We start from the raw sequence: 15,177 nt of genomic DNA on the forward strand, positions 1-15,177 counted from the left end.
GGGGTAGGTCGGTGGCTACAGCTCTGATTCCACCCCTAGCCTGGGATCCTCCGTATGCCGCCAGTACGGCCCTAAAAAGACAAAAACAAACAAACAAAAACCCCACCAAATTCGTATTAAATAACTTCTGTGTGTTGACTCAGAAGCCCATTCTTACATGGGTCACTATCCTCTCTTTCCTTTGGGAGAATTTTTATAAAGACATTTTCTTCCATACTATTTGAGTGAATCCCTTTTCCCTGGTAACAACAGGCATTAAAGATTAATATAATTGTCAGTCAGTAAGTCATCATCTAAATATGAGCGTTTTTCTCTGATCTGAGATCAAACAGCCGGCCTGGTTTCCTGTCATTCTCCTAAATGTTGATCCTGTGTCGTGATCTTTCTCTCATTGTGGCTTCAGGTTCTCCACAGACGAAGGTCAGTGCTGGCAAACCTACGTGTTTAGCAGGGAGCCTATCTACTTCACTGGCCTGGCCTCCGAACCCGGAGCTCGGTCCATGAACATCAGCATCTGGGGTTTCACAGAGTCTTTCCTGACTCGCCAGTGGGTCTCCTACACCATCGACTTTAAAGATATCCTTGAAAGGAACTGTGAGTGTCTGCTTTGACCTCTTCTTCCAGAAACTTGTGAGCCCGTTTTCCTAAATAACCAAATCAGTTTAATTTCTTCTGGCTGGAGTAAGGCAGTCATGTCTATGAAAGAGGATTGAAGGATGTTCCATATGGGTGAGCAGGCAGTGGAACGGTATCTGAAGAGCACATCTCTCTGGATTAGCTCTGTCCAAGAGAAATAAAACAGGGGCCCCATATATAATTTAAATTATTCTATCAGCTAGCTACATTGTGAAAGGAAAAGAAGTAAGATTCATATTAGTATAATTATTTCAGTATATCCAAAATATCATTTCAACATGTAAACAATATTTTAAATTATTAATGAAATATTTTGCATTATTTTTCTTCTAAGTTAAGTCCTCAAAATCCCGTGTATATTTTGCACTCAGCCTTATAGTAAATCTCAGTTCAGTCCAGCCATATGTGGACATATAGGAGAGTATTGCCTTGCACTGTTAGATCTCTTTGCCATTTTATCAGCATGGATAATGCATGTTTATGTTTGTCTAAAATTATTTCATTAAACTTCAGAGTTTTTTCACCTTGACTACAACAGAACTATGAAAAGGAAACTTCAAAAAAGTGTGTTGCAAAGAGTATCTGATTGATTGTGTCACTTATCAAAATGTTGAAGTGAGGAAGTTTTCATGCAGAGTTTGGCTTGAATGTCAGTCACAAGTGAGATTCTAGGCTGGTTACTGGGCAGCCATGACGCCCACACCAACCATTTCAGAATGCTGTGACTTCAAACTGGAGGGCATGTTAAAGGCCCAGAAAATAGCTTCAGAAGAGGAGTTAAAATACTCATTGCAAGAATCATATCCCAGGCCTCTAATGCCAAAGATGCTGACATTATACTGAAAATATGGAGGATTTAAAAAACAAAAACAAAAACAAAAAAAACCTGGGAGTACCCTGGTGGCTCGTGGGTGAAGGATCTGGCATTGTCACTACTCTGGCTCTAGCTACTGCTGTGGCACAGGTTTGATTCCTGGCCCAGGAGCATGCCATGCACATGCCTCCCCCCCCCCAAAAAAAATGCAGCGCCTGTCACAGTGGGTTAAAGGATCCAGCGTTGCCACAGCTGCAGTGTAGGTTGCAAGCAGCTCAGATCTGATCCCTGGCCTGGGAACTCCATATGCTGTGGGGCGGCCAAAAAAAGGAAAAACTGGAGAAAAAGTGACAACAATGTATTAGGGGCCCATTTCCTCAGCATGTTAACTCAGTGACTTTTTTTTTTTTTTTTTTTTTTTTTTTTTTTTTGTCTTTTTGCCATTTCTTGGGCCGCTCCTGCGGCATATGGAGGTTCCCAGGCTAGGGGTCGAATCGGAGCTGTAGCTGCCGGCCTACACCAGAGCCACAGCAACGCAGGATCCGAGCTGTGTCTGCAACCTACACCACAGCTCACGGCAACGCCGGAACTTTGACCCACTGAGCAAGGGCAGGGACCGAACTCGCAACCTCATGGTTCCTAGTCAGATTCGTTAACACTGAGCCATGACGGGAACTCCTCAGTGACTCTTGTAGGGAGCAGAAGCACTTGGTTTGGATCTGACTTTTCTATAAGATGTTTCAATATGACTTAAAACCAGAGAGTTTAAATTCATTAGACAGGCTGCAAAGAAACTCGCCCTCAGCAGGCAGCATTACAGTTATCCCTCAAGTTTAACATCATTAAAGGATTGGTTAAGCACCTGCTCTGTAACAGGCTCTGTGCTGGTCTTCATATCCTGAAGATAAAAACCTAATCCACAGTCTTTAGGCCACAGCTTTTTGAGTCATTTTTCTGGGAGTGGATGATAGGATACACTAAGCCAGGTTACTGTCATCAACAGTCTTCATTTGAAAGCCTGTCAGCAAGAGTTAATAAGTCTTCCCTTCTGTTTGAAGCAAACTAACCCTTAGTGAAATTAAACCTATGCTTTTGGCTAATCGGTACCTTGTCCTTAAGGTGAACATCTGGTTGCTTACCCCTGACACATGCTGCTGACCAGGGGCACAGGTACACAAGCCTTGAAGACAGCGCCTCTCAGTCTGAAAGGAACCATGGAGCTTCTCCCTCTACCTTCCCACTTCAAAACAAATAAGGTTCTTCCTAAAACTCAAGTGGGCAGTGAGATGCAAAGACTTCTCTGGCACAAGGAAAGGGCGCTTGCTCACAGGCGCCTACGAATGTAACTTGCATTTGCAGTTCCAAAAGGAAGCAGTAGGTTGAAGCAGACACCCGAGTTTCCCTTTCCTCGTTCTTCCTTAGCCTGGCAGGTGCCTCACGTGGGTGGGCTCTGTACCGTGCCGTCTCCTGAACAGCCTGTCTTTCATTTAGGTGAAGAGAAGGACTACACCGTATGGCTGGCTCACTCCACGGACCCTGGGGATTATGGAGATGGCTGCATTTTAGGCTATAAGGAACAGTACCTCCGGCTGCGCAAGTCGTCCGTCTGTCAGAATGGTCGGGACTATGTTGTGACCAAGCAGCCGTCCGTCTGTCCCTGTTCCCTGGAGGACTTCCTCTGGTATTGGCATCTCTCAGATCCCTGTCAGCCCCTCCCTGTACTGGAGGAGGCAAAAGATAGTTGAAAAACATTTAAATCCTTTTCTTCCCCTTCTTCCTCAAGAGTGGAGAACCGTTGCATCTCAGCATCTTATGAAGGAAATTGAGGACAGGAAAAGGGAACCACAGTTGTTAGTAATTGGGCAGATACTACTGTTGTATCAGATACTTAATTATTGGGCAGAGCCAGCCGCAACCCCCAGAAATCCTGCCTTCGCAATGGTGGGAAGCAGAGAGATATATAAGGAGACAGAGATTTAAAAAGGAGAGAGAGAGAAGATGATAGGACAGAAACACCAAGAAAAGTGGTTTGGAGCTAAGAGGTAATTGGACTTTAGTGAACAGCTTGACGGCCTGGGTTTGGGGTCGTCTGCAAGACTCAAAGTTCTGTCCTGATGGAGGAGGTGACATTAGTACATATGGTCCGTATGTCCCATCAAGGCTTTGGAGGCGTTGTAGTGAACACCCTAGAGGTTTGGACCGTCCAGGCTTAAAGGTTAGTTGCTTGGCTGGCATTGGGTAAGTTGATTATACAGGGGAAGGGAGTGCCTCAGTAGCCTAAGCAAGGTCACATGAGGCAAACAAGAGGAACTGCTTCACATGACAGGAAGTAATTCTATAGAACTCGTTACCTGGATACAAGACGTAAGAGTGCATCTGGAAACAAGGGAGGCAGATGGCAGGCATGTTCTCCTGAACCACAGGTGACAGAGAAGAGGGGACTGAGCAGACCCCAAGCTGACCCAGTGTGTTTCCTCCCATGTGGCTCGTATCTGTATGAGGGATGGCCACGGTCCCTCTTGCCTATTTCCACTGGAAAAATACCACTCCGATCACTTCGACGGTACAGTGGGGCTAGAGCTTGCTGACCCTGTGAAACTCTGAAGGGCGGTCTCCCATCGTGAACTGCACGTAGGCTAGGCTCTTAATTACCTGAGCTTCTGCTGTCTTCCAGACAGGCTCTGCTTCCCCAGAGCTCATGCCACTGCATATGCTGCTGCTTTGGCCTGGAAGTCTTTCCACACTCCCTGCTTGAACCCCAAGCTGGTGCAGTCCTATTTGGCCTTTAATACTTAGCTTAGATACCACCTCCTTAAAGCCTTCCCCAGTTTTTCCTCATCTAGGCTCCTGTAGTATGCCTGTTACAGCACTTACTATATTTTAATTATTGTGTCTGATTGGGTTCCACCATGAAACTCTAGGCTCCTTGAGTGCATATTGCATTTGATAATCATACAGTCCTAATGGCGCAGCTGACATGCTCGAGCACCACCTCGGTAGCAGGCACTGTCCTGAGCAGCCCTCTGAGACAGCCACAGTGGTTATTTCCATTTCACAAAGGGAGAAAGCGAAGGCACAGAGAGCTGTGAATAACTTGCCCAGTCATTTAGCAGGGAAGTGGCAGAGCTGAGATTGAACTTGGCAGTTCAGCCCCAGAGCCTGTACCCGGTACACCACATGCTTGAGAAATGTGTACTTGTGAGTGGAAGAGTATGGGCTCTGAAAGTTTGGCCTGAACACATGAAATTTTTGCCAGAAGTGTCTCCTTGCTATTGGAAGGGTGATGTCTTCTGTATCTTTTGTTCTCTCTACCGTCTCCCCTAAATATTTGTCAGAAGTACAAGCAGCATGTATAATTCATCAAATATTCACAAATACTATGCTATGCACAGGTTAGTGCAAAGTAATAATGGAATGTTTGTCATGGGCACTCCTGGTAAGATACACATAATTACGTCTGAAACAGGTGGTGTTTTGGAGATTTAGAGACGGGAGAGACTGTTCCCTCCAGAGCTGAAAGGAGTTGGATCAGAGAAGGCTTTGTAGATGAGGTGGCATTTGAGCTGAGCCCTGACAAGCCGTAGGATTTGACCATGCACATCCGGGAAGCAGCAGGTCGTTAAAGCCAGCAGACTGATGTGAGCATAGACACCAGACAGCGTGATGAGGAAGGCCGTGCTGGAAGACAGGCCCCGAGGGGGGTCACAGAAGTCACAAGGAGGACGTGAGCAGGTCCAGATGAGGGACGCTCAGGCTGAGTTTCCAGCTTAGATGGTGGGAAGGAGGTGTGTCGTGGACAAACCTAAGGAAATGACAGGAGAGGCTGCCACGGAGGAGGAAACATGATGTACTTTGAACATTTTACTTATTGGAGGTATATTTATTTGTTTATTATACCTCTCCAGCAGGTATTTGGAAATGTCGGATTAGGGCTCAAAAGAGGTAAAACCTACAAGTTTTAGTCGCCAGTAAGGGGGAGGGGGATGGTGAAAGGAGAGGACAGGTGCAGGCAGAGGAGAAGCTGCCCGGTGAGTGGGACTGGTGGTCCGTGAAGCAAGCCTCCCCCACCCCCAGGCACCAGGGAGGGTGAGGCCGAGGCCGCTCATGTCAGGGTCAGCCTCAGAGAGGAGACAGTGTGTCATTCTTTGGGGAAGGCAGAGGGGGGAGCAGATGGGTGGCACTACGGAGAGAAGGGATGGACTGGAGGGCGAGCAAGAGTATTCACATTGGTGGCAGGGGCCATCTAAGAAGCTAAAAGGAACACAGAAGTGGGGAAGGCAGGAAAGACTTGACATGCACCCCATGGATAGAACATGAGTTATTTAGAGATAAAAGAATTGCCAAGTGTCCCAGATTTAGCTCTGTCGTGGATGCAGTAGTTCCCTGTGTCTTTGTTGCGTGTGGCCCCACCTCTTGGAGGCACTCATTCCTTTCCCGGAGCCTGCACACTCTGTGCGGGCCTCCTAGCTCAAGGAGTTAGGAGGCCGTAAGCTATTCTTTCCTCCATTACGCCCTCCGCATATGTGTTTTTCCCTAAAACAGCTTCTTTATAGCTGTCACAGGCCTTCCTGAGCTGCTTTCTGGCAGCCTGAGCCTGGAATCATAAGCATCCACTGCCCCACATAGAGCCTTCCTTGCGAGTCACTTCCTGTCTTCCAGCAACTTTGAAAGATACCTTATTTGCTGATTCTTGCAGTGATTTTGGCTACTTCCGTCCAGAAAACGACTCCAAGTGTGTCGAACAGCCAGAACTGAAGGGCCATGACCTAGAGTTTTGTCTGTATGGGAGAGAAGAGCACCTGACGACAAATGGGTGAGCCGGCCGCTTCTCCTGTATCAGGCCCGTGTCTCTACGTGCAGAGTGAAGCTGCCCCTCCACACAGATCTGAGCAGAATTTTGGAGCACTCTAGAAAAATACTGCCTAACAGAACTTTCTCTGATGATGGAAATACTCTCTAACCTGCTGTGTCTGATACATAGCCACTAGCCTGTGCGGCTATTGACACTCATGTGACTGAGGAACTGCAGTAATTGTAATTAATTTGAGTGCAGATAGCCGCCGGGGTACATGCTGCTCTGGAGGCACCTCACTGCCTCCCTCCCTCCTTTGTGTACCACGCAGCCCACCAGCCCATGCCGATGTGCTTTCCCAGGTCACAGTTTCTCTGGCACGGCCTCTTGTTTTGTTTTTTTTGTTTTTGCTTTTTGTCTTTTTTGCCTTTTCTAGAGCCGCTCCCGAGGCACATGGAGATTCCCAGGCTAGGGGTCTAATTGGAGCCCTAGCCGCTGGCCTACGCCGCAGCCACAGCAGTGCGGGATCCAAGCCACATCTGGGACCTACCCCACAGCTCACGGCAATGCCAGATCCTTAACCCACTGAGCAAGGCCAGGGATCGAACCCACAACCTCATGGTTCCTAGTTGGATTCGTCAACCACCGTGCCACGATGGGAACTCCTGGCACGGCCTCTTAAGGCAGACAGGCAGCATGCCCCTGCAGCAAGACAGGGGGCACACGGTCTACCCAGGGGCCAGACTATGCAGAATATCCCCAGAGCCCCTGGCAAATCTCCCCATGACCTGAAAGATGGTGGGAGGAAGTAACTCGTTTTCAGGAAGTACGCAAGAATCCAGGAATCTTGTGTTCTGTTAGCACATTTTCTCTGCCTCTCAGGTACCGGAAAATTCCAGGAGACAGATGCCAGGGTGGAGTGAATCCAGCTCGAGAAGTAAAAGACTTAAAAAAGAAATGCACGAGCAACTTTTTGAGTCCAGAAAAACAGGTATGTTAAAGTAGATCTGGTTTAGGTACAAGTAGGGTCTCATGCTCTGCCAGGAATAGTCAAAGCGAGAGCGTCAGGACTTGTACTGCCAAATACAAGTGGCCAGATTGCTTTTGTCAGGCTTCCCTTTGCACAGGACACTGTTAGGATGGGGGATGGTCACAGGACCCAGTGATAAGCTCATCTACTGAAAACCTTTTTGTCTGGGAAAGAAGTAGTATTTGGTAAAGTTTTCTCAAGTCTTAGACGCATAGGGTTAAGGACATTCATGAAGCACCGAGTCATTTAGACTCCAGAGGTTTGGCTGTAAAGGGCTGGAGTCTGCACACGTGGACAGGAAGAGCACTGGGCCATAGCTGGGGGGGTCTCTGTGCTGAGTCATGCCATGTGTGTTCAGGATGGACAACAACTGTGGTAAGAGTGGGCTGGTTTTGATTTAGGAGCAAGTTTCTAGCTGGGATATGGGAATATGATAAAGAGGAAACCTCTTGATAAAGAAGCACTGGACCAGCCGTGTGATGTGGGACAGCAAATTGTGGGCCCCAGGTTCCTAATCTGGAAATTGAGAAGTGGATAATCCACAGTCCGCGACGGCCTACCTAAGGGTGAGGGCCTGACAAGGGGTGGGATTTAAAAGGCAGTGGGAGAAGAATGTGTGGGTGTGTGTACTTGTCAGGAGGCAAGCCCCTCCTGTGCATCCCCGCCCCGAACCCCGGGGGCTGTCCTCAGAGTGTTTGTGTGTGTGATTGCACAGGACTCCCGCCCACAGGGACACAACCTGTCCCAGAATCCAGCTCCGCCTCCTCTTGGATACACTGAAAACACACACTCCCTATCTCCCACCCAGAAGCAGGTAGGTCACACTCAAACAATGATATGAAAAAGCTTATTTGTAAAAACATACAAGAGATTCAGTAAAAAATCAGTCTTGGTGTCACAGGATGGCCTGCCTGACATAGCACTGTCACAGCTTCTTCCCAGGTATCAGCCCTGTTCTAGATTCCTTCAGCCCACTTATTATCACCGTCTGCCTTTCCTGCCCCAGCCTTATAAGCTCCAAGGTGTATAAACAGTGGTAGTGGGGACAGTCACAAGTACCATTTGATCTCGGTACGTGCCATAGCTTCCAGTGTTTCTTTGACATTGATGCCACTGAGTTTCCACCATTCTGACAGCTTCAAGGCAGTTGAAGTTCTGGCTACCCTGCCCACTGTGATATTCTGGTAGCACTGAGGTGGTTCATCTTGGGGGCGGGGGTGTGTGGCAGAGTACCAGCATGAAGTGCCTAGAGACTGCAGATCATTCAACAGAGAAATTGGGGTATGAGCAGCCTCTTTGAATTCAGTCCTCGCATATGCACACCTGAAACTTTATGTTTCTGTTTTAATTTATCAAGAATTCCAAGTCAAGTTCTGTTCCCATTATCCTGGCCACTGTGGGACTGATGCTGGTCACAGTCGTAGCCGGAGTGCTCATTGTGAAGAAATACGTCTGTGGGGGAAGGTAAGGAACGTAGAGGTCAGTCTGACCAGAAAGTCAGCCAAGGGCAGGTGGTTGGGTCTGCCCCTGGCATAGACTAGCTGGTTGAAGTGATGTTCCTGAAACATCAGGCCCCCATCTTCCCTGGCATTTTCCATATGCCAACTATGGGCTGTGCTTCCTGTGTGTGTGACTCACTCTGTGAGTGTTTACAACTCAGAAAATCCAGTCCTTTAAGAAATGCACACCTCCTCAGCACGTGAGGGATGACAGAGCTTTCTGCCCACAGGTTCCTGGTGCACCGATACTCTGTGCTCCAGCAGCACGCGGAGGCCAATGGGGTGGATGGCGTGGACGCCCTGGACACAGCCTCCCACACCACTAAAAGCGGTTATCACGATGACTCAGATGAGGTGAGACTACTTCTTGACGGATGGTCCAGAAATTTTTAATAAGAGTGATTTTTTTTTCATTACAGTATAGTTCATTTACAGTGTTCTGTCAGTTTCTACTGTATCCATATACATACCTTCTTTTTTTCTATTCTTCTCCATCATGGAAGAGTGATTTCCTTACTCATGATCAAGACATGATTGACACAAAGGAGGGTATGAGCTAGAAGCAGTAACTTAATGGCTGTAAGACTTGGGCGGCCTGGAACTAGGCAGTGGCTTTCAAAATGGGGTTTTTTTGGTCTATAAATAATATGGCCTATGTCTGTCTTTTCAGGACCTCCTGGAATAGCTCCTCAAAGGAGCTGGGACCAAGCATGGATGATGGAACCGCAGTACCTCCTACACTCCCTGTGGCTCCGACTTGGGGAAATAAATTCCCATTGCAAGGGACCCAGCTCTGTTTCTGCTGCTTCCATCAAAGCCAAAAGGACCTACACTAAAGAAATGGGGGCGGTGGGGGGCGCTAAACACTCTTAAAATTGGCTCTGAGAAGAGAGGGAAATTTTTTAATCCTTTAACTTTTCATTTTGAGTTCTGTCTTTTTGCAGGGCATGGGCCTTTTTGGTTTGGGTTTTGGTTTTGAAGGGAAATGAAATGGAAATGAAGGGAACTTTTCACTAACCCCACTGTTGCATGTTTTGCATGGCACCTGCCCCAGGGCCCCTGCCCGCTTCAGCATCGACTCTCACAAAGTACCTGGTGCTGTCTCTGGGCTGTGCTGGTGAGAGAGCACAGAGGCTGCGATGGCTGCCACAGCCTGGGCAGCCCCTCTCCAACTGGGGACAGCCCTGCTCCAAGAACACACATACCAGCTCCTCACAGTTCCCTGCTCTTTGTTGTTTTGTTTTGTTTTTTCTTTCAGGGACCGTAGGCCACAGTGATTTTTCTTTTCCCCGGTTTAATTAGGCAGTACCCTTGTTAATTGCCCTTTGGCAACTAAGTTAACCATGTGCTTCCAAGACACTAAATCAGGAAAACCTAAAGGGCAATATTTTTCACTTGGGGCAGAAAGAAAGGAGCAGCAGAGGACTAGATTTAGCACCTCTTAAAGGAGAAATTCTTGCTTCTTCCGAAATCTTTCAAGCCATGCTTTGTGTGTGTGCCAGTGGACTTGCTCAAGGACAGGGTTCAGCTGGCCCGGGCTGTGTGCCCGGGCCGAGCCATCCCTTCACTAGAGCTGGTGGCTCGCATGGCGCAGCCCCCGAGGCGGGAACAGCACGAGCTTCCACGTCCCCTCTGCCTGCTCCGCTGGCTCCGGTGAATCATTAGAATGGTTGCTTGTTCGCTTCCTCTTAGGTCGCTCTTGTACATGGAGCCTCAACTAGACACTTTTTCAGATTTTATAGGCTTTTGTTTAAAAAAAAAAAAAAAAAGGAATTTTATGACCAGGACTTCCTCCTCAGCCCCTTTTCCCAGCTTTGCCAAGTAACTTCTTAAGAGTGAAAATTCTGGCTGAACCAACTGAAAAACACACTTCCAGTGGAGCTGATGTTTTGGGTGGTACATTAAGTTCATATGTTTTTTAATTCAGTGAATTTTATTATTTATAGCTGTACAACCATCATCACAACCTAAGTTCATATTTTAAATTTTAAAAATCCATTTGACATTAAAAAAAAAATGAAATTAGAAGTGTGGCAGGGTGGATTTTGGGGTGGCCATATATAACATAGGGATGGAAAGCTGTAATCATTAGTTTTAATACAGCCTGCCTGCTCTGCAGGAATATAGCAGTGTATATTTTCAGTCGTAGCAGACCTCCTGTGCTGGTCACAACTTCTCGCAGTAATTATGACCGAGACATTCTTTGGTAACTGCCATTTTGCTGCTAGTTCATTTTATGGCTAGAAAGTCAGTTAAAAGTAAATGTGCCAAATTCACTTTTGTCAGAATGCAAGAGCAGATGGCCAAGTTCTCTCCTCACCAGAGTGGATCAACAGCAGCAGGGAAAGTGGGGGAGGGAGTGGAAGGAGAATTTTAGAGACTTTGAAACTGCAGTAAAATTAAATGAGTCAGGGAGCTCAGTTAGAAAATAAAGTTAGGGCAGTTTTTGTGAAGAGAGTTAATATTTGTTTAGAGCCAGAAAGCACTAGTCTTTGAGGAGACGCACATTCATTTTGCAGGTTTTTTTCAATTAAAAATAATTCCAAAGATATACCAGCTCACCAACGATAAAGTATCGGCCTTGTCCCAGATGCCCTCACCTCCTGCCCGAAATAAATCTGATGCCCTGAAAAGGCCTACTTACACCACATGCTGTTTCTCCTGAGTATACCCCCTGGGTATATGTATGGTCATTCTCTGATTAGTTTTAAGATGTAGAAAAGTTAATATTCTTCTCTAACCTATAAGATTAGGGCTCTTTGCCTGTAATGACAACTGGGATTTCTATAGAACTTAGCAATTTTCGCAGCACTTTTTCACTTGCATTATATCGTTTGAACCTCACAACATTCTCGTGAGATTTAAAAAAAAAAAAAAAAAAAAGGCAAGCCTTGTATTCCCATTAGAGATGGAGCTGAGGTACAAGATGGACTAGACTGTCAGGGGCCCTGTGTGTTAGGTGGTTGTCCTCGGTGCTCTTGCACGCTTTGATGTGTGCCAGTGCCAAACACCTGGAGCAGGGCTGCTTTCCTACAGGTGTTCTCCAGGCCAGGGATCGGTGGCATTTCTTTCAGAGCAGTATTTAGCACTTTTTTGCTACCTTGGTAAACAGATTTTATTCTCCTGTATTCACGGCTGAAAACAAAAGTAACGGTCATTTTGCATGTGTGAGAGTCACTGTGAAGTGTGCGGGGGGTGGACTTCCCACTGATGAGGGACCCCTCTCCATTCTCTCTGCCGTCCACCCCAGCCGGCCAGCCAGCTAACAAGCCGGCCAGTTAGTCTTCTGTGTCAGCCTCCTCACTCGCTGTGGATGCCATCTGCCAGGGAGTCAAAGACCTAAAGCCATGATAGCTTCTAGGAAGGAAACATTTATAATTTGTCCTACTGATGTTAGGTTAGGAGAACTATCTTGGAAAGTAAAGTTGTGTAAAATCTCGGGCTTGATATCAGAGCGATGAATCAGCAATAGAAGTTAGCACTGGAAGATAAGGTTGGACGTATCAGACTGTCCAAAGTGATCTGAGCGCTGAAATCCAGGTGGAGACCTCCTCGTCCTTCCTGCTCTGTGGACAGGCGTCTTGGACTTCAGGGGCCTTGGGATTTTAGTGAGACCTGAGACCAGGGATGCGTACACCTAGGCTGTTGGTTGAGTGGGAGCACCACCTATAAGTAGGAACGTGTCTGGAGGCTGTGGCAGTTCTGGTCTGGGCTCCGGAGATTCAGTAGATTTGCTGTAACTGAAACTTAGGATTTGCTGTCTGCCTCTGAATACACTTTCCCATGTGCATCTCTCTCATCCTTAGGTTTGCCTCTAGGCCTCTCCATGCCCAAGCTGGCCTTTCATCCCTGACAGTTAAGTAATGCGCTGGCCCCCATTGGTTCTATGAACCATAGCTGGTTCTCCCACGGCCTTGATCACAGTACCTGGGGTGATTTCATTATTTTCTAGGCAAACGATCCAGGTAGAGAGGTGATTTACACAATGCTAAAGAAAATAATGAAATGACTGAAGCCAGGCCAGTCCTGCCTCCTGGAGTGGATGTGGATGGCCCTGCACTCCTTTCCTCTCTCCAGGTACTGTGATCAAGGCCGTGGGAGACTTTTAGAAAAAGTCCAAGGAGCCCTGCTCCAGCATGCAGTGGCTTAGAGCTCGCCCTGCTCAGTGTTGGTATGGCCCATTTGCCCCACAGGAAGCCTGGATGTTCCAAACTGCTCAAAGAGGAAGAGATTCCGCTTTTCAACTTTGCTACTATCTTCCCTCAGGCAGAAAAATAAACATGGACTTACATGTCCTCTGAACGAAAACCAAAGTTTAAGATTTGCCACCTGACTTTTAGCACTGGCCCTCCACAGGTGCCAGACTCTCCTCTCTGTCCGCCATCGATTCGCCCAGCTCAGGCAGCTCTGCCAGTGCCGTCCTGCCCCAGCAGAGCCTGGGCCTCGCCCTCGTGGAGGATAACTGAGATAGTAGGAACATGCTGATTTCTGGGGTTACTTATAACAATGAGAATCAGAACATTAACTTGAAATTGTCTTCACCAACTTGCTGTATGCATTTTTCACACCAGTACATTCTTAAGCATCATTGTTTATATAGAATAACAAACTAATCTGTACCTTTCTATATATATGTGTACATATATACGTGTATAAACTGTAGAGTGTACATGTTACTGATTTATTGAGCTGTCCCAAATCTTTAACGCAGTTCTCATCCTTCGCATGCCCTCAGTCTGTGGTCAGATTACTTGAACATTCCCAATGATTCTGCCCACCTCCAGTGTTTGGACGTCTAAGGGAGGAGGGTTTGAAGGTGCCCTCCTAGCCTCATGCACAGAAATGCTCAGGGTCCCCGTGTGCCTGTAGCCCAGCCCTCTCTTGTCTCTTGTTCCCCATCTGAGCATGTGGTCCCTCCTTGTTCTATAACTTCTCTGCCCCCTCCCCAAGCTGTGGGACAGCTGCCTTCCTACTCAAGTGTAAAGCAGTATTAAGATCATTACTGCATGTGCGCTAAAACCCCAAGTTTTCTGTTCCTTTGAGACAGAAGATTGCATGTGAGGTGGGATAATCAAGTTTCAATGACCTCCGTCAGTTACACAACAAAGCCAGACCCTGGAATAAAATTCCACAAAATGGAAATGAAACTCAAATTTCTCTAGCATTGTGTAAATAAATCTGGATGTGTTTAACTTTGTACTGGTAATTCTCTGTATATTTGCAATATTTGGGTTAGAAATAAAACAGACTGGACTTTATTACCTGACCTACTGAAATGACTAAGTTACAGTTTGTTAATATGAAAGCTTTTCCAGTTTTCTAGCTTTAAAAATTGAACTCCAGGAGTTCCGGTCGTGGCTCAGTGGTTAACAAACCCGACTACCATCCATGAGGACGCAGGTTCGATCCCTGGCCTCTCTCAGTGGGTTAAGGATCCATCATTGCCGTGAGCTGTGGTGTAGGTCACAGATGCAGCTCGGATCCCACGTTGCTGTGGCTGTGGTGTAGACCAGCAGCTACAGCTCCAATTCACCCCTAGCCTGGGAACCTCTACATGCCGTGTGTGCGGCCCTAAAGAGACAAAAAAAAAAAAAAAAAAAAGTCAAACTCCAGCAACCAGAGAATAAGTCAATTAAAAAGCCAGGACTATCCAATTATAGCACGAAAGATATTAGATAATTTATGGGGAAAACTCACTTTTTTCTTGTTCTTTATGCTCATGGAAATCTACCTCCCACGGGTATTGGTAAGAGCGGCTTCCTGGTTCTCACTCCCTGAACCGCCAGTTCCCCACCCCACACACCTTCTCGGTCTTGATTGCTACACTTCCTTCTGGGCACAGCAACCTATCATTACTCTCTTGAATTACATGTTCTCAGAGCAGGTTTGACAGATGACAACCTAAGACGTTCTCCTTCATTTGCTCCTCGTGTTGCTCCTGCCACTCTTACTCATAGTCCTTCCTGATCCACGTGGCTTGGGTCCTTCAAAGAGCTGCAACTTTTCTCACCTCCAAAAGATTTCTTTTAGGAGAGGTTTCTGCCCACCCCGTTGAGCCTTTAGCCAAGCCTCGTAACTGCTGCTCAGCCTGCCATCTGGGGTGTTTCCACTGCATACTCACCGGGCGTCCTGGTCTGAAGACGACCAGGCGGAGACCTTGCTCTTCAGGAGCCCACTGTCCTCCTCCAGGGGATTTTATCCAAGGTGCTCTTATTGTCAGGAATCCTGTCTAACACAGTGTTCCAAGACTTCCTGTAAGAGAATCAGTAGGCTGCTTTTTAAAAATGCTGGAGTTCCTGTCATGGCTCAGTGGTTAATGAATCCGACTAGGAACCATGAGTTTCGGGTTTGATCCCTGGCCTCGCTCAGTAGGTTAAGGATCCTGCATTGCTGTGGCTGTGGCGTA

The 15,177-nt window shown here is 47.1% G+C and overlaps 1 protein-coding gene and 1 long non-coding RNA gene across 6 annotated transcripts in view; one reads left to right on the forward strand and one right to left on the reverse strand.

Annotated features, from left to right (window-relative positions):
• Positions 1-13,968, forward strand: part of SORT1 (sortilin 1) — a 70,297-nt gene extending 56,329 nt beyond the window's left edge. For 2 of the 4 annotated variants that reach the window (XM_021090071.1, XM_021090072.1), the window contains exons 14-21: positions 404-594; positions 2,942-3,131; positions 6,147-6,263; positions 7,125-7,233; positions 7,988-8,086; positions 8,630-8,736; positions 9,002-9,125; positions 9,442-13,968. In XM_021090071.1, coding sequence (XP_020945730.1) covers positions 404-594; positions 2,942-3,131; positions 6,147-6,263; positions 7,125-7,233; positions 7,988-8,086; positions 8,630-8,736; positions 9,002-9,125; positions 9,442-9,456 — 952 coding nt within the window. In that variant the 3' untranslated portion in view covers positions 9,457-13,968. The remainder of the gene's footprint in view (positions 1-403; positions 595-2,941; positions 3,132-6,146; positions 6,264-7,124; positions 7,234-7,987; positions 8,087-8,629; positions 8,737-9,001; positions 9,126-9,441) is intronic. The other 2 variants (XM_013997288.2, XM_021090073.1) reach the window with 1 other exon arrangement.
• Positions 577-15,177, reverse strand: part of LOC110260358 — a 35,237-nt gene continuing 20,636 nt past the window's right edge. The window contains exons 3-4 of one of the 2 annotated variants that reach the window (XR_002343531.1): positions 14,893-15,023; positions 577-780 (exon numbers count right to left, since the gene is read on the reverse strand). This is a non-coding gene — a long non-coding RNA (uncharacterized LOC110260358). Of the gene's footprint in view, positions 781-3,040; positions 3,172-14,892; positions 15,024-15,177 lie in introns of those variants that run through there. The other variant, XR_002343530.1, reaches the window with a different exon arrangement.

This window comes from Sus scrofa, chromosome 4 (genome assembly GCF_000003025.6).
Source record: "Sus scrofa isolate TJ Tabasco breed Duroc chromosome 4, Sscrofa11.1, whole genome shotgun sequence".
NCBI classification, from domain to species: Eukaryota; Metazoa; Chordata; class Mammalia; order Artiodactyla; family Suidae; genus Sus; species Sus scrofa.